The sequence below is a fragment of the Excalfactoria chinensis genome, chromosome 3 (genome assembly GCF_039878825.1).
Source record: "Excalfactoria chinensis isolate bCotChi1 chromosome 3, bCotChi1.hap2, whole genome shotgun sequence".
NCBI classification, from domain to species: Eukaryota; Metazoa; Chordata; class Aves; order Galliformes; family Phasianidae; genus Excalfactoria; species Excalfactoria chinensis.
Window position 1 is genome coordinate 26131076 of NC_092827.1, and position 18308 is coordinate 26149383.

The following is an 18308-nucleotide window of genomic DNA, read 5'->3' on the forward strand; positions in this document are numbered from 1 at the left end:
GGAACCACAGGGAAATGGCTCCACCCTTACAAGCTGAGGTACCCAGTGCCTTCATGCATCTGAATCTATTCCCACTCTCAACAATAATGCTTCAGCACAGTGATGTGATAGCCAGGAGGGCTTCATACTCTACTTAGTGTCACTGACAGTATTGCAGATGACTTTCAGTGGTCTGGCATCACATTCATAACCAGTGACTTCTGTGTTTCAGATGTTCACAGATCATTATTCTGCTGTTCTTACCTATGGCAATTACATACTTTTTATGTCTTAGGAGAGTAGGCTTTGACAGAATATGTGATGTATTTCACCATATGCATCCATGGAAAAGTAATGTACAGACATAGAACAGATGTTCTTTACCATACATATTTAAACTAAATTGTACTCGTGATAGATTTACATTGGTCACTCACTGAGATAAACATGTGTTATTGTTTGTTTGGTCATAACTGATGTGATCTAAGGGCAAAATTGCAGTAGTGACGTCTTTCTGGCAGTAACCAGATCTGGCAGTTAAATATGTCACAGTTATTTGGATATGTGTTTTTACCATGTAAACAGTGATAAATTTGTCTGGGTGCAAAACCTAATAATTCAACCATGCCACAAATATGTACTATGGTCAAACAGACCTAAGGCAAAATACAAATGTTCCAGTCTCCTAAATCACATTATGTAGTAAACTACACAATTATTTCAAAGTTTTTTGTGCTTTCTCTGAGGATTCTCACTCAGGCAGTTCAATGGTATCAGATTTATTACTGAAATTTAGCTTAAATAATGGCTTTTCAAGCATATTTCAAAACTGTTCCTCAAGATTTCACCTTATTGTCTGCCTTTCTTATTTTGAAACAACTGAGCCTTTACTGCGGAAGAAGTGATTTAATTGCACCTTAAAATAGATCCTTCCTCATTAGAGATATGTAGATTTCTTCAGGTGTTGGTTTACTGTTGAATGATGAAGGCCTGTCTCAAATGTGTGCTTGTACCTAGCTAGGCTCTCTTAATATGAATGAGAAGTAGGTACATAACTACCTTTAAGAATCTGAGCATAATCTTCTCATAGTTTTCCTACCTCCAAAGTCATTGCTGTTTCTAAGTTTGCATTCTATTTATTTCTGCAGGGTTGTTTAATTTATTTTTAAATACTCTCTTTAAAGTGGGTTTGGTCAAAGCAAGCCTTCCTAATTCATGATAGCTTCCAAAAGATTTACTTTTCTTACTTGTTTTGTAGACTGTTTTTAATAGTGTCTCCCAGCTCTTCACACAACAGTGTCCAAACTCTGAAGACAGGGTAGACTATGCTACACTTGTCTTCTTCAGTTGGTACAAGTCAGAATTTTGCAGCAAATCCTAAATAATGACCCATAAAAAAACATTTTCTGCTTTCTGCAGCTGAAGAAATTGTAAAAATGTATTCCTTCAAATGCAAGAAAACAAAACCATATATGAAAACATGCATGTTTCTTAAACAAAATAAAATCAAAGTCTAATGAAGTCAGTAATATTATTATTCTTGACTTGATTGTTTTGATTTCTATCTCATTGCAGAAATTCAGCACATTTTGAAAAGGTTTGTTCACCATCACTAAAAGATACTCTATAACACTACAGAAAATTAGGATTAGATTGTACAAGCAAGCACTTTCTGTTACTGGGATACTTTGCTCTTCTTTAACTCTACTTCCTAAAGAAGAATGTATCTTTTCTTTCTATTCACCTATTCTTACTGCTCTCTTATTTATTTATTTATTTATTTATTGCTTCTTCACTGCTTTCCATATCTCTTTAGTCTATTGTGAGACACTCAATTTCCAACCTTAAAAGAAAAAATATATATATTTTTTATCTCTTCTTTATAGCGTTTCTGCTTCTGTCTGATATAATTGGACTTTATAATGAGTTTATTGCAGATTATATAATAAAATCATATGCTAAATTATTTGTAATATGTCTGAGCAAACGTATTCTTTGTTGCATTGTATACAAATGATTACTTTACTAGTAAATAATTCTTTCTTTTTATCAGCTGCTTTGAATCAGATTTGTCATAAGACAATATCATCGCTTTCTCCATCCAGATTGTCATTGCAAACAAACAAGCTCAAGTCTCTATGAAAAGCATAGATGGCTTGGTCTTGACCTTGCTATCAGTTTTCCCATTAAAATCAATGGAGTTGTACCAATGTAAACCTGATGTACAAAAGAATAAATTTATGTATATTTACACAGACCTAAATCATAGGTTTATATAGATATCGGTGTAAAAAGAATAAATACTACAATCATTTGGAAATACCACAGAAAGCATAGAAATAAATGTATTTTATGTACCATCAGGTTAGGTTGCATGCAAATAGCATGCATATGAAGCATCTTAATGAAATCCAGTCTGGTTTATTTCAGTGAAAAAAAATATGGTACTAGTCTAATGAGCTGTATGCAAAGTCTTAAATTGTCACAATAAAATTTACAGCCTTTCACTAAATACCTAACATATATCTGATAGGAAAACAATAATGTTATTTAGACTCATTTGATGAATAGTCCCCTTGTTAATAAAACCTCTTTTTTTCTTTCTTTTTTACTGCTTAATAGAGAAGAAAATCACGTTATTCGGACCTTGACTTTGAAGTAAGTTTCACTGAATTATTCCTGATTCTTGTAGCATTTTCCTAAAAGTAAATATGAGGTGTCCATTTTAACAGATTTTAGCTTTCTGACAAGTAAGATGTCATAGGACTGTTCAGTTGGTACTGTATAGAACATGATGAGCAATTCATTAGAACTACTTTGGTGCAACTTGTTTGTAAACTATTCTGAGCTCAAACTGTCATATTATAATATTAGTCATCATGGTTTTAGTTTTTAAATTCTCTGCCTCTTCATTTTCATCTATTTTTCTTTTTTTTTTTTTTTTTGTTGGCTATCTATCTATTGAAAAAGTGTGACGTTTCTGTAGGACTGGCCACGTTGTTGCAGGAGCTTGCTTTTTTTCAAGAAGTCTTCAATCATTTGTTCTATCTCTTCCTTCAGTACTAATTTACTAACATATGACTTCCACATACAGATAGTGTGATGAATGTGTCAATTTTTTGAATGATGACATGCTGCAGTTGTCAAGGCTGATAGATCACATTTTATTAAAAAAAAAAAAAAAAAAAGTTTATGTAAGGTTCCTTATGCGCCATTGAATTACACTCTATCTCTGTTACGATGATGAAGTCTCAGAGAGTTTTCTTTATATGAGGCAATATAACCATACATTTTCAGGGACAGTAATAATTTATTTTAATTTTTATATAGGTTGTCCATGTATCATCATCAGTAGCTTAGATATTATATAACATGTAAGCACTTGTACTTTCAGATTTAAGATTCTGGTCCATAGAAAAGCAAAAAGTAGAATTAGCTCAAAGCAACCATAGCACTTGTCATATAAGTGGCCATAGAAGCCTTGCAATGTAAGATGGGTTTGCTTTGGTGACTTGCCTTAGCTGGAAGCTGATCTTCCATGTCTCTGTGTATTTCTTGGTGGCTTAATATCACTCCTAATGTCCATTGTCATTTTTCCCCAGAGGGTGTAGTTACCTTAAGTAGTCATGTAACTTCTCAAATATAGCACCAGATAAAGATTCACACAGTAAGGTAAGGAAAATGAAATTATCCTAAATATGCTTTAAGATAATTGTGTAGGAAGGAAGAACATGAATCAAAGACAAAATTCTGATGAGTAAGTGACTCTAAAATTAAATACAAAGAATCTGAAGAAAAGTTCTGTAATTATAAGGATACAAAGAAAACTGAACTTTACTGTTCTTTGTTTAAAGGTATTAATATAGTGCTGTTCACGATGAGAATATTCTCTGTGGCAACACATACTAAAACATTCTTCTGAACCACTCAGGAGAACATAACCCAGCACCAAGTAGACACCAACAATACTGTTTACATTCTGTTCTAAAGAATTAGGTCTCTCGTTACATTTTTTCTTCTACTCACATACTGTATTTCAGACATTTATCCCTTTTTTCTTGTCTTGTTTGGAGCATTGTTGCTGCATTGCCTAATATATTTAGAATAATGTTTGTAATGCGGGAGAAAATATTTGTTTGTAAAAAGGAAAGGACTGGGCCATTGGGAATCACTGCTGAGGAAATAAGATCAATAAAGACAGTTGTTGTTGTGTTGTGGAAGTACAGACTCAGACTAACCCCACCTCAACTCTGTTTTATGGTTCCTTTGATTAGGCCTGTGGGCTTTCCTGTACTTTTCCATGTAATGCAGCTGTCTGTCTAAGGTACAGCAAGAAAAAAAGAGACAAAAAGTGTTCAGATAGTCACTCAGATTCCTTCACTCAGCATACTGACAAAGAGATTTGAGATAGTGTTGTGTGGCCAAAACACTGCTCTGTTCTGATACCTCAGAGCAGCTTTACTGCAAACTGGGCTAGTCTGAAGGTGAGGTCAAGCCTGAGTGATTGTACTACTTTTGTAACACTTTCTCTTTGTCTCTTAACAATGCCAGCTGGCACTGTCTGAGACAATGTCCTTCTATAGTTCTGAGGATAACAAATGCTATTTTTAGCATACAATATGGACAAGATTGTCAGACTTGGCTCCCTCCATCCTTTTCCCTATAGCACTGTCTCAGAAGAATCTCCACCCTCAGCCTCTCCTGCATCCTTCCATGTGTCCCTATATGCATACACAATATACTCACAGACATGGCTATCCTAGCAAATCAGACATTTTGAGGAATATTTCTGCGTGTCAAAATGCCATTGTTTATACAGATCATATTTTTAGAATGTCCTTCACTATTTCAGTCTTATACAACCATCTCTGTCCCAGTAGTTCCTGAAGTGTCCTTAAAGAACAAGGTACCACTCACAATAGGCAACATAACTGTGGACTTCTTTTGGAGGCTAAAAAAATTTAGTAACATTCATGGAGAATATTCTGTGCTAGATGGTGCCAGTGAATGGTCTTAGACATGTTTAACTTACCGCTGTAGAGTCATGCATGGTTTAATAGCAAAAAAATACATATACTACTTACCTTAGTATGGTGAGTAATAACAAAAATCACATGGAATAAATTAGCGAGGGTCACAGAGGTAATTCAAAATCAGGTGCTGTATAGGTTGAATACTGGCAGACCTTGCCTGTACTCAGTGTCATAAAACAGACTCCATCCCTGTTATCTCCAATATATGTGAGAATATATGACAGAAAGTTAGAAATGTGAATGTCCAACAAAATCTTTATCTAGCCACTGCTGTTAAAGATAATATGTACAAATATGTACTTATTTGTATCTTGATATTTACAAATATATTAACAGCAAGAGGAGAGCCAAGGCAAATTTATTGGATGCAGGAGGGAGCATTACCACCAAGGATGAGAAAGAGGCTGAGGTACTCAATGCCTTCATTACTTCTGTCTTTAATAGTTGTCTTAAAGATACTCAGCCTGAGCTGGAGGAGAGACATGAGGAGCAGAATAAACCTTCCACAATTCAAGAGGAAACAGCAACTTGCTACTCCACCTGGACTGTCACAAGTCCATGGGTCCAGATGGGATTCATCAGTGGGTACTGAGGGAGCTGGCAGAAGTGGTTTCCAAGCTGTTTTCCATTGTTTATTATTTTCCATCCTCCTGCAAAAGAAATTCCATCACCCAGCATAAGAAATCAAACAGAGGAGGCAGAAAATCGGCATGTCTGAGTGAGGACCTGCTGGTCAAACTGAGGGATAAGAAGAAAAACTATAGGCAGTTAAAACAGGGACACGTGGCCTGTGAATAATATAGGGATGGTGTTATGATATGCAGAGATGGGATCAGGAAAGCCAAGATGCAGATGGAATTGAACTTGGTGAGAGATATGAAAAATAACAAGGTTTTCTTTACATACATTGGTCAGAAGAGACAGGCAAAGGAGAATGTTCCCCCTCTGATAAATGAGAAGGGAAAACTGTCTTCAGCTGACACAGAAAAGGCTCTGGTACTCAATGGGTTCTTTGCCCCAGCCTTCACTAGCAACTTCCCATGCCCTTTCTGTCCCTGAACCTCCAAGTGGGAGTAGGGAAATCAAAATCCCTCCCACTGTAAGAGAAGAGCAAGTCTGAGACCACCTCATGAGACTGACTGTGTATAGGTCTATGGGGCTAGACAACATGCACCCCAGAGTCCTGAAGGAGCTGGTTGATGTGTTGTCACAGAGTTATCTAGATGAATCTGTGTCTGTGACAGGGGCCAGTAGGTCGTGGGCAGCCCCAGCCCCCAGAATGGGAAGGAAAAAGGGAAAAGGGGAGATGGGAGCTGGGCTCAAGGAAGCAATCAAAGCAGCAGCAACAATCTAAGGAGGAAAACTTATTTTACTAACTATGATATCGGAATGTCAGATAACACAATATACAATCTAATTGAAATTAAGGCTAATAAATCGTGAAATAAGAGAGAGTTTTCTGAAGACCAAGAAGCCTACTTTGAAATTGAAGGCGCACAGCTTGGAAGCACACCCACACCTGCTGCCTGGCACTGAGAGCCCATCAAGCATCACTTCCATGACATATTTTTCTCTCTGATGGTGAGGTCCTCTGGGACGTGTAGTTCTTCTCTGTGTTTCACATGATGTCATGATGTAGAATACCAACAGCAAAAATTACATGTGGTACATGTACATGTAGTAAAATTACATGTGGGTACAAGTACAATAGAAAAATGACATGTGGTTTCCAAAGCACTCAGTCTTATATTTGAAAAGTTGTGACTGTCAAATTAACTGAAAAAATGTAAACATTTTTTAAGAACAGGATGAAGGAAGGCCTGGGGTACTACAGGCTGGGTAGCCTGCTGTTTGCACCTAGGATAATGAATCTTACATGTAAAAGATTTTAAGATACATGCAAGACAAGGAGGTGATTCAAGACAGTCAACACAGATTCACCATTCTGGTGGCCATCTATGATGGAGCGATAGCATTGGTAAGTAAAGGAAGAGCCATCTAGTAAGGGCTTTGATGTGGCCCCACACTACATCATTATCTCTGAAGAAATATGGATTTGGAGGCTGGACTGTTTGGTGGATAAAGAATTGGTTGAAGGTTGCAGCCAGAAGGTTGAGGTCAACAGCTCTATGTTGAGTTAAAGGCTAGTCATGAGTGGTATCACCCAGGAGTCTGTCTTGGGTTCTGTACTCTCTAATGTCTTCGTCAGTTACATAGATGATAGGATCAAGGGCATCCTTATCTAGTTTTTCTGATGACACCAAGCTGAGTGGTGCAGTTGATATGACAAATAAAATGGAAATGCCATCCAAAGAGATCTGAATAAGCTCAAAAAGTTGGTCCATATAAACCTTATGAGATTCAACAAGGCCAAGTATGAGCTCTTACACTTTGATCAGGACAGTCGCAGATATGCATACAGACTAGGACTCATCTGGAGAAGGTCTGTGGAGAAGTAATTGGGGTCCTGGTGAACAAAAAGCTGGGTATGAGCCAACAGTGTGCTCTTGCAGCCCAGAAGGCCAACAGTATCCTGGGATGCCCATCAGCAGGAGAAAGGTGATTGTGTCCCTCTGCTCTGCTCTTGTGAAGCCCCATCTGTGGTACTGCATCCCAGACTCGAGCCCTCAGGATAAAGAGTTGTTGGAGTGGGCCAAGAGGGGAGCCACAAGGATGGCTGAAGCACCTCTCTTGTGAAGAAAGGTTGAGGGAGCTGGGCTTGTTTGACTTGGAGAAAAGAATGCTTCAGGAAGACCTCTCTGCTGTTTTCCAGTACAAGGAAGCTTATAAGCACAAGGGAGAACAACTTCTTACACATTGTAATAATGATTGGACAGATGGCTTTAAAGTAAAAAAGAGGAGATTTAGGCTAGATATTAGGGAGAAATTCTTTACTCAGAGTGGTAAGGCACTGAAAGATGTTACCTGAAGGAGTTGTGGATTCCACATTCTTGAAGTTGTTCAAGACCAGGTTGGATGGAGTCCTGAGCAGCCTGATCTGGTCGTGGCAACACTGTCTATGGCATGGGGCTTGGAACTAGGTGATCTTTAAGGCCCCTTCCAATAGCAGTCCTGGTCAACCAGGATCGTCTCAGACAACTGGAGACTTGCTAATGTGACTCCCATCTACAAGAAGGGTCAGAAGGAGGATCAAGGGAATCACAGGCCTGTCAACCTGACCTCAGTTTTGGGGAAACGTCAAGGAGCACATCATCTTGACTGCAGTCATGTGGCATGTGTGGGACTACCAGGGAATAAGGCCTAGCCTGCGTGGATTCTTGAAAACAGGTCCTGCTTGACACACCTGATCTCCTTCTATGACTGTGTATCCTTCTGAGTGGATGTAGGAAAGGTTGTGGATATAGTCTGCCTAGACTTCTGTGAAGCCTTTGACACTGTCACTCACAATATTCTCTAAGAAAAGCTTTCAGTCCATGGCTTGGACAAGTGTACTCTTCCTGGGTAAAAAAAATGGCCGGCCAGCCAGGCCCAGAGAATGATGGCAGATGGAGTTAAATCCAATTGGCAACCAGTCTCTAATGGTGATCCAAAACACGAGCAGTATTCTGGTCTGGGAGTTTGGGATCCTTGCTTCTGCTGATTGTTGTAAGGCCAGCTAGGTGTTTGGCAAACTCAATTGTTATCTTCTGAATTTCCCTGCATCTGGACAGGTAGTTTTGTTCACGAAGGCCTTGCACTAAAACCTAGCTCTAAGATCAAATTAAAGTTGTTCTAATTATGTTGAAGAGAACTACAGATTCTATGCAAATTTCCAGGAGGTCTTTATAATATATATATATTATATATAGACAGGTGTGCTCTGTCACTTACAAATACACTACTATTGATATGAATTTTGGGATAAAAGATTACAAACACCTTTAAAATCTATGAGAGGATCTGAATCCTGCCTTTCCCCTCTCACCCTTTTCACCCTTCCCTTTATCAAATGTATTCACTGTATGCACTTGCAGTAAACAATTTTCATGCTAAATAATTCAGAAAATACTCTCCAGGATTCGGGTCATCTCTGTCTCTCTTTGAGCTCTGTTAGGAAAAACAAGAATACAGTGTCCAAATATTGGACTGTCTTCTCTGTCCACAGACCAGTATACTCTCACTAGTAATAATGCTGAATTGATACTGAATTGTTGGAGTTGCCTTCTTTCAGATTTTATTAAAAACTTACTCAAAATTTTTAAACCTTTTTCTTCCTAACATGAAGACATCTCTCCAAGACAAAGGTGAAAAATAAAAAAGTCTCATGCCTGGAAGGAAAAATCCTTTCCTGTTTCTAAGTTTGGCAAGTTATGAGACCTATAACATCTTGAAAACACAGCAGGTTTCCATTATAGAGCTGGGAAGGCATTTCCCCATCTGTTCTTTTCATTTACTTATCTATTTCATACAATATTTGTGACACCATTTTTATCTGTGATTATGTAAAACATTTTCAAAGCAAATTGAATAACATCATTTTTAATATTACTATTAATCCTAAGATTGACTAGGAATATTGATCAAAATATTTTTGCTTGAGGTAGATTTCAGCTAAAATACTGTTATGATTTTAAAAAATATTGAGCTGAGTATACAGTTATGTCTGAAGTACTTCTCACCTTGGTAGCCATTCAGAGTGCTCTTCCAAGAGTACACACTAATCAGAGTAAGGCTTATCCTTTTCAAAGTTAAAAACTGATTTTATTTATAAGAGGGGTAGAAATGTAGAAGAGGTGTCAATTCAACCTAGTCTGCTTTAGAATGTGAGACGTGAGTTATGGAACTTGGTTAACATCTGGCTGAACATAAGCCAGTATCGTGCCCAGGTTGCCAAGGAGGCCAATGGCATCCTGGCCTGAAGTAGGAAAGTCGTGGCCATCAGGACTAGGGAAGTGATTGTCCCTCTGTACTCAGCATTCACATTGAATAGTATCCAGATCTGAGCCCCTCACTACAAGAAGGATATCTAATTGCTTGAGCATGAGAAGAAAAGAGCAACACATCTGGAGCAGGTCTAAAAAGCAAAAGATATGAGAAGCAGCTGAGGTTAACTGTGGCTGTTTAGTCTGGGGCAAATGAGGCTGAGGTGAGACTACAGTGCTCTTTAAAACTACCAGAAAGGAGGCCACAGCAAAGGAGGTGCCAATCTTGATTCTCAGGTGACAAGTGATAGGACTGAAGGCAACAGCCTCAAGTGCTACCAAAGGAGCAGGAAGATCTTCACAAAGAGTGGCTAGGGATTGGAACCGGCTGTCTGGGAAAGTGGTACAGTCATCATACCTGGAGACCTGTGGATGTGGCATGGCACTTAGGGACACGGTTTAGCTGTGGACTTGTATTAGCTGAATGGTTGGACTTGACGTTTTTGAAAGTCTTTTCCAACCAATGATTATAGCATTGTAGCAATCTAAAGTGAGCGAGTCCATAGAGTGGGGGCTTGGTAGGAGGCAGGTGCTCCTGAAAGGGGGTGCAGCATGACAAACCCACAGCTGAGCCTGAAGATGGCATCATTTCTAAGGGCAGCACCAGGGGCTCCTCTATCACCCTGCTGAAGAATTTCACTTCTGCAGTTGTCCCAGTCTATGTTGCTCAAGATGTCCAGCTCTGTGTTGATAAAACTTATGTATTTCTTAGATTGATCAAGCTGTGCTTCCTATGCTGGTCATTTAAAAGAGAAACAAATAAACAAGCAAAAAATAATTTTAAAACAACAACAACAAACAGACGAAACCCCTGCAAATATATTTTGGGTTGTTTTCTCATAAAAGAGAAATAGTTATGCAGCAGAGCATATTTTCTAGAAAACAGAAAAGATGGTTGATTCCAATAAGAAATAAAATAAATTGTATAAAAGGCTAGAAATTAAAAATTAATGCTGGAAATTTAAGTTACTGCACCTTACTGAAGTTCAGATCATTTTGGCTAAGCAGTGAGGAGAGCAGGGATTTCAGACGATAGAAATTATAAAGTTGAAGCCGGGCAAACACAAATCAGCTAAAAGATCCATCCATCCATGGACATACCAGTTTTTCCTCTATTAAGAATAAAATCTAAAGCCTTTTTAATTTTTCTGGTAAACTTCACACTGCAAGTATTTAATTTCTCCTCCCACCTGCATCTCCTCGGGAATAATGTATTGAACTGAGGAAGACGTTTGCATTATTCATATTTGCTATTTAACAAATTCTTGGGTACACAACTCAGAAAAAAATATCAGAAAGTAACATTCTCTGTGTTTCTAGTCTACTATTAAAAAGTTTCCAGCTGGAGACATTTGTTTCATATGCTTTTTTTCCTGCTTTTAGAGCCAGTATTTTAACCCACCAAATCTGTTTTATTACCTGAAGCATCTCCTTATTTCATTGAATAATAATCTTTGAGGCAGAACCTTTCTCTTTAAAATTCAGTGTATATGAAATATGCTAAATATCCCTGTCTACCGTTACAGTAACAGCTTAGAAGAATCCCTAGGAAGTCACTTAAGTGAAACTTCCCTCATAAATTTAGATCAGCTATCTCTAGTTAAATTATGTTTTGCAAGCAGTTCCTCACTGAATCCTGCAAAATTGTTTCCCTTTTCACCCCACAAGTCATGTAAAGTTAATAGGTCCTTAATTGCTTTCTATATCTCATGTCTCTTTTGTGAACAATGTTGCCAATTTCGTGTTCTTAGAAATGGAACAAGTTCTCAAGCTAGGGCGTAGCTGCATTAAGGATAATATGATTATTACAGCATAGCAGTAGGAATGCACAGCCAAGAGAGCAGCCATATTTCATGGAATTTAGAAATACAGAATACAAATAAAAGATATAAACAATTTAAAAATTGTATTTGTAAAATATTATTTGAGAGTCAGCTATTGCTGCTCCATTTTTGAAAGTATTTTAACCAGAGTAGGTGGAAGTGTACATAAGTTTGTTGGTTTTGTCATGCATGCTGCCAGGGAAAATCAGGCTTGACAATGAGTACATGTGTGTAGAGGCTGGCGACCTATACTTTTTCTATCAACATCAAGCGGTTGTGACACAGGTTGCAACTCCAATCCATGCAGATAGAGAATCTAAGAAAAAGACAAGCTTTGCTCATCTGCTGAGGGTGCTTCACCTCAGTCCCTCCTGTGTCTCTCCAGAACGCAGAACAACAAGACTGGCTGGATAATGAGCAGCCTTTGGCTCAGCTCCAGAGGCTGGTCTGAATCCATACCTGATGGTGAACATCTTTTGGAAACAACTCAGATGATAGGCATGACAGTCCAGGCTTGAAAACAGGTTTCACTCTCCATGTAGTTGCCAAAGCAGATACAGGGCCTCAGGGCCCATCCAACTGTGGAAGCCATTTTGGGATCCCCACCTCTTGCACGGGAATGCCATATAATCAGTTTGTGTGGAAGAATGCCCTCTGCATTGTCTACAGGGAGCATAGCATCCAATCACTCAAAGGCACTAACATTGAAAATGGTGCCTAATTACCTAATGTGAATGCCATTTTAACAGCATTTTCTGCATCTGAATGCATTTGGTGGTGATGTGCAAAACAAGTTGTCTCAATTAAAAAGACATAATATTTGGAGTTTTTGTCTTTTGGTCTAGGAGTCCTGAGTTTGGTGCTCTTACAGTTTATTTATTTTCTTCCCGGTAGGTACAAATGCTGTTACATTTCCCTTGAAATCAAAATATTAGTATCCACACTGAAAACAAAAACTCTGTAAGATATTTCTAATGTGCAAAAGAGAAAATTACTTCTGAGATGCTGCCATCACTTTCCAGCTTTTTCCAGCGTAGCACAAAAAGAATGTCCCTTTGTTTCAGCAACTCAATAAATGTTGGTAAAATCAGCCCTTTGTATACAAGAAGTGCGTTAAACAGAGGAGAGAGAAGACTCGGTGCAATTCATTTCCTTTGATTAAGTCTATAGGGAAAAGATGGCCCTGCCAAATTTAATTTTCTTTATCACACTGGGGAAAAGAATGGTTCTCTTAAAATAGCCCAGATACAATTATAAGTATAAGCAATTACATGTTTTTTTGTTTTGTTTGTTTGTTTGTTTGTTTGTTTTTTGCAGAAGGTCATGCATACAAGAAAGAGGCATATGGAATTGTTTCAAGAGTTAAATCAGAAATTTCAGACTCTGGACAGATTTCGGGATGTGCCAAAATCAGGCAGCATGGTAAGTTTTCCTTCCTGGATATGAAAAATATGCTGTGTTTGTAACAATAACAACGAAACAAAAGATCTTGAATTAAATATTATTTCCTGTGAAGAACTCATTTTATGCTGCTTTTATATAGCCTCGAGAATAAGAACAAAAGATATTTTTGGTAATCTAACTTATGGTGAGACTCATTACATTTTGCAACTAGACCATAACTAACTCACTGACATCATTACAGATGACAAGAAATTGAACTGTAGGGAACACATTTAAAATCTGTATGTGTCTCCTATGTCTCAAGGCCTTTATATAGAGAAAGCAGCTTCATAATGTAATTTACCCAACAGGGTTTTACCTCTGGCTAGGCAAGGAAATATTAAATTATTTATAACAAGTCCAGCTAGAGTTACCTATATGTTAGAGTGCCCAGAAAAAGCACAGAGTCTCTGTAATGCTCTGCCTTTCCTTTAATAGGTCTATAAATATTTAGCACTTGAAAAGCAAAAATCAACTCATCCTGAATTGACTCTGCTATCATCATAATTCAGATTTGTACACACACACACACACAGACACACACACACAGGCATAACAGCCTGACTATATCTGATATGATAATGAGAGCAAGTAAATAGTTGATTCTGCCTAATTAAGACAGGTAATTTAGTGTGACATATTTTTTTAGCAGAAATATTATGATTAGTAATAATTTTCTATATAACTTTATAATGTGAAAATTGCATATTGAATGGAAGTGAGCTAGTATTGTCTTATTTTACGATTTATGAATAGTTGCTCTCAGACATGAGGAAGTACTGAGCAGACATGAGGTCTAATCTAGCAGAAATTTGGCCCAGACTCATGAATCTTTATCTGTATATGTTTTATTTTTCACCCAGTTCTCACCTACTCCTCCATCTGAGATCTACTAGCACATAAAGTATGCATTCCCCCCTCTATTTGAGGTTTTCTGTCCATGTAGAGCTTGAATTCATTCAAAATCTCACAGGTGGTCTCCATGGATGAGTGGCACAGACTCTGTTTCATATCATTGACGTTTTTTTGAAGGGTCTGCTAATAACAGCTGCTAGTGGAATGGTCTTCCTGTAAGGCAGTCAGACACTGATCTAGATAGATACCTAAATACCAGAATCTCAGGCCTTTAGACAGCCTCAGATATCTTAGTCTACAGCAGAGTAAAAGTGGTGATGACATAGGATCCACACGTCTGTTTAAGGACAGTGGAAGTTCTAGCAGGATGTCTAAAGGAATCTAAAGCAGATGTGAAAATGTTTCATTTTGGCAACTAGCATGTTATAGCAGAAATCACTGAAGACTTTAGTCTCATTCCATAATGGCTTTTATCCTGTAAAACTTAACATTTGAAAAGAATTCATGGACGTCAAAAACAGGCAGCTTTCAGTCTGCTTATCCTAATGTGGTCCTACATGAGCTCATCAGCCTGTAAAGCAAAGTCACTCTCCCATTCTCAAGGAGCAGGTTTCTGCTGTTCTACCATTATCCTGCCCCAATTTAAATGCAAACTGGCAATCTCTATCTCACACTACACCATATTTCAGACAGCAAGCTCTCCTCAATTACATTCCCTTCCCTTCTTGTGCTTTTCTACACAGCCACTACTGAAATGTTGGCTGCTGTTACTGGATCACTTGGCCATTCCTCACACTACATTTCTTGTGAAGGACAGGGCTTGGCTGGTAGCTCAGGTGAGCAGCCTGCCAAAGGGCCGTTTGCTCCCAGAGTAAGACGGTCGCAGCCTGTCTCCCTGCAAAGCTAGTTCCTCCCTCTGACTCCCGTGTTTCATGAGAGCACATTAGGAATAAGCCTCATAAACAGAAAATACATCATTTCATCCTTGAATTCAATTATTTTTTCTTCTCTGTTCTTCAGGAGAATTCAGCACCAAACAAGGTTCCATGGGACAATTTCAAAACCACAGGCGAATATCAACACTATACAACGATAAATGTATTAGACACAGAAGCAAAAGATACTTTAGAACTAAGACCAGCAGAATGGGAGAAATGTCTGAACTTGCCTTTAGATGTGCAAGAAGGTGACTTTCAAACAGAAGTTTAACAAAAATGAAAATAAACTGAACAAAACAAAAACAAACAAAAAATTAATTGCACTGACAATAAAGAAACTTTGGGAATCCTGACACTCCTGTCTGAACGTTGTGACTACTTTATGCCAGGCTCTCCCCGTGCCAAATGTCAGTGGTTTTTTCGTACAGTTTCTTCCCACTAGTATGGCTAGTGGAGAACCAGGTGTACAATTCTTACCATCGTGTGTTGTAAGTACCCGTGGAATGGATTTGTAAGGTAATCTTTATAGATAAACCTCAAGCAACGATTCATGTTGTAACAGCTTCATTTGGTTTAGTTTTCAAAAAACTTCACCATGAAGCACAATGTATATATTTATGCAGTTTTTAAAGTTTATAACAGTCTGTTTGGCCATTACTACACTTTTTACTTTATAATATAAAAGCAAAGTTTTTGTCATTAAATGAATGTCTGTTGAGCTACATTCTTCATTGCTTTAAATGCAATAAAGTAATAATCTCACTTTTATATGAATAATATATTTCACATCTTTATTATTGCAGTTTTCTCTGGAAAGCTCAGAGTAGCTTTCTCTGCTGCAGCTGTGTATAAAATATTTAAAATGTTGTATGGTGTAAATAAACCTTTGTCTACATATCAGTTTCTTAGTGCATTTTATTCTGTATTTGTTGAACTTAAATTTGCATAAAGTTTTCTTTAAAAAGTATACATGCTGAATATGTATTTGGAGTTTTCATAGTATATTGTTCTAGCTCCTCCAAGGAGTTTCTGTATTACTAAGTTTGTAAAGCCATTCTGCATTTTCTTTCTTAGGATATCCTCTGTGACAATGAACCATATAACTTGTCAGAATACTATTACAACTGTTCTATTTTATACATATTTTTGTTTTGTTGAAGAAAGATAACTCTTGGAAAATAAGTTGTTTCAATGCACAGCACCCCGGGAAATTGTTGATTTAGAATCATCAAATTTTTTGCATGTTCTTGTTGCTGTATAACAACAAGAAAGACTTCAAAGATAAAAATTCTGAAATATTTTTGACAAAAAAAAAAAAAAGAGTCTGTTTCATATTGTAAATCAAGAGCTCAGTGTGATTTAATTTGCAAGTACAGTTTAATATGTGTATATATATATATATATATATATAGGAATAGAAAGGAAGAGTAAACATGTTCCATACTCAAAAGCAAAAGCAGAACTTCAAGGCCTCTCGTCATCTACCGCATTGCTGGGGGAAGTTGGGAGGGTATCTCATACCTCTGGGTGCCAGATTGCTAGAGGAAAGTTACCCAAACTATTTTAGTATTTGCTACACATACTTGAATATGCCCCATCCTAATAGCTGGAGCGATCTTCTGATGGGAAGAAAACAAGACATCTATTTTGTCAGGCAGGAAACAATACTAGATTGCAGAGTTGTCAAGTAGAGCTTTACCTAGAGCTTTGGAAGTGGGAAATCAACCTCCATTCATTGAGAGGGTGGATGATTATCCTATTATTTTCAAAAAAAAACAGTCTAAGGAGAATCTTTTGCAACAGCTTTCACTTCTCTGAATCCTAACGGAAAGACAGTGCTTTCTCCAGGCCATAGTAAAGTCTTTAAGTCACGAAAAAGAGCCTGACTTTGCCTATTCCAAGTGAGCAAGTATCTAATTCAAAGTGCAGACTTCATCTAATGCTTAACTTAATCTTTGCATTAATACAAAATAACTAGTTCCCAACCTGGTGCCAAGTCCTCTATCCAATTTAGGTGCCTAAAAGTTAGATGTTGTAGTGCTTAATCCTGCAATATGCCAGACAGTCAGAACTGGCCCTCTGTCAATAGGCTGACGGAGAAGGAGGTGGCTGGCAAAGCAGACTGTGTGGCCAATGGACATCACACTGCTGAGATCTGATAGTGCACAAAAACTCAGTTCTTCATAAGGAGAGAATTTAAGTTCCCAAATATTGAGTCTCTCTCCTTCCTTTTTCTTTACATCAAGTTCTAACCTAAGAGGGATTTATTTTTCCATCAAGTTAAATATACAATGGAAAATTCACATTTTTTGAGGATTTCATCTGGCATGGTTGATATTTCTCAAACAAAGCAGGTTTTGCAAAATTTCCATTTTTCAAGACCAAATCAGAAAGCTTAAGCTTCCTGATCCAGCTATAAGCCTTAGCATTCTCCTTGATTGATCAAAATGTAATGTAAATCCAGAGCACCTTGGTATTTCAGCAACTAGTGCAGAGAGAATTTATATAAGCCTTACACCAGCAGTTGAGTTACAGCAGCAGGAAGCTTAGGGTAGACTGAAAACTTACTCAGGAAACATAAATCAGTCTATATTCAACATGCTGCTGACCCAGTTGTGCTGTTATTAATAACCCAGTTGATGCAGGTTTAACAATAACATGAGTATGTACTGCGCAGCAGTTGCAGATGTACTTTCCGTGTGTGAGCAGCGATGTTCAGTGCCTTTTTAACCATATCTTTTTCTGCACTGTTCAGAAAATCATGTAGATTTTTATTTTTCTATGTATTTAATGTCTAGAAGTATTAAGAACATGCCAAAACCCACTGTATTTACCTATTAAAGTTTTTGCTTCATATCAGTGCAGTTTGTTTTTCATAGACAAGCTGCCTCACAAAGTCCTGGCTTGCTGCTCAAGAGAACTAGAGAGGCTGGAGAGTTGGGTGGAGAGGAACCTTATGAAGTTCAACAAGGGCAAGTGTAGAGTCTTGCACCTGGGGAGCAAAAACCTCATGCATCAGTACAGGTTAGAGGCTGACCTGCTGGAAAGTAGCTCTGCAGAAAAGGACCTTGGTGTCCTGGTGGATATCATATTGGCCATGAGCAAGCAGTGTGCTCTAGAGGCTAAAAAGAATGGTGTTCTGGAGTTCATCAAAAAGAGTCTAGTCAACAGGTTGAGGGAGGTGATCTCCCTCTCTGATCTGCCCTGATGAGGCAACATCTGGAGTACCATGTTCAGTTCTGGACTCTACAGTTCAAAAAAGACAGGGAACTGTTGGAGAAGGTCTAGCATAGGGCCTGATGATAAAGGTCCTGG

At 37.9% G+C, this 18308-nt stretch overlaps 1 protein-coding gene across 8 annotated transcripts in view; it reads left to right on the forward strand.

Moving 5' to 3' along the window:
* The window catches only part of ADGRB3 (adhesion G protein-coupled receptor B3), a 439215-nt gene extending 422885 nt beyond the window's left edge, over positions 1-16330 (forward strand). For 7 of the 8 annotated variants that reach the window (XM_072331126.1, XM_072331133.1, XM_072331127.1 and 4 more), the window contains 3 exons: positions 2602-2637; positions 13075-13179; positions 15076-16330. In XM_072331126.1, coding sequence (XP_072187227.1) covers positions 2602-2637; positions 13075-13179; positions 15076-15264 — 330 coding nt within the window. In that variant the 3' untranslated portion in view covers positions 15265-16330. The remainder of the gene's footprint in view (positions 1-2601; positions 2638-13074; positions 13180-15075) is intronic. The other variant, XM_072331131.1, reaches the window with a different exon arrangement.
* Positions 16331-18308: the final 1978 nt, after the last annotated feature.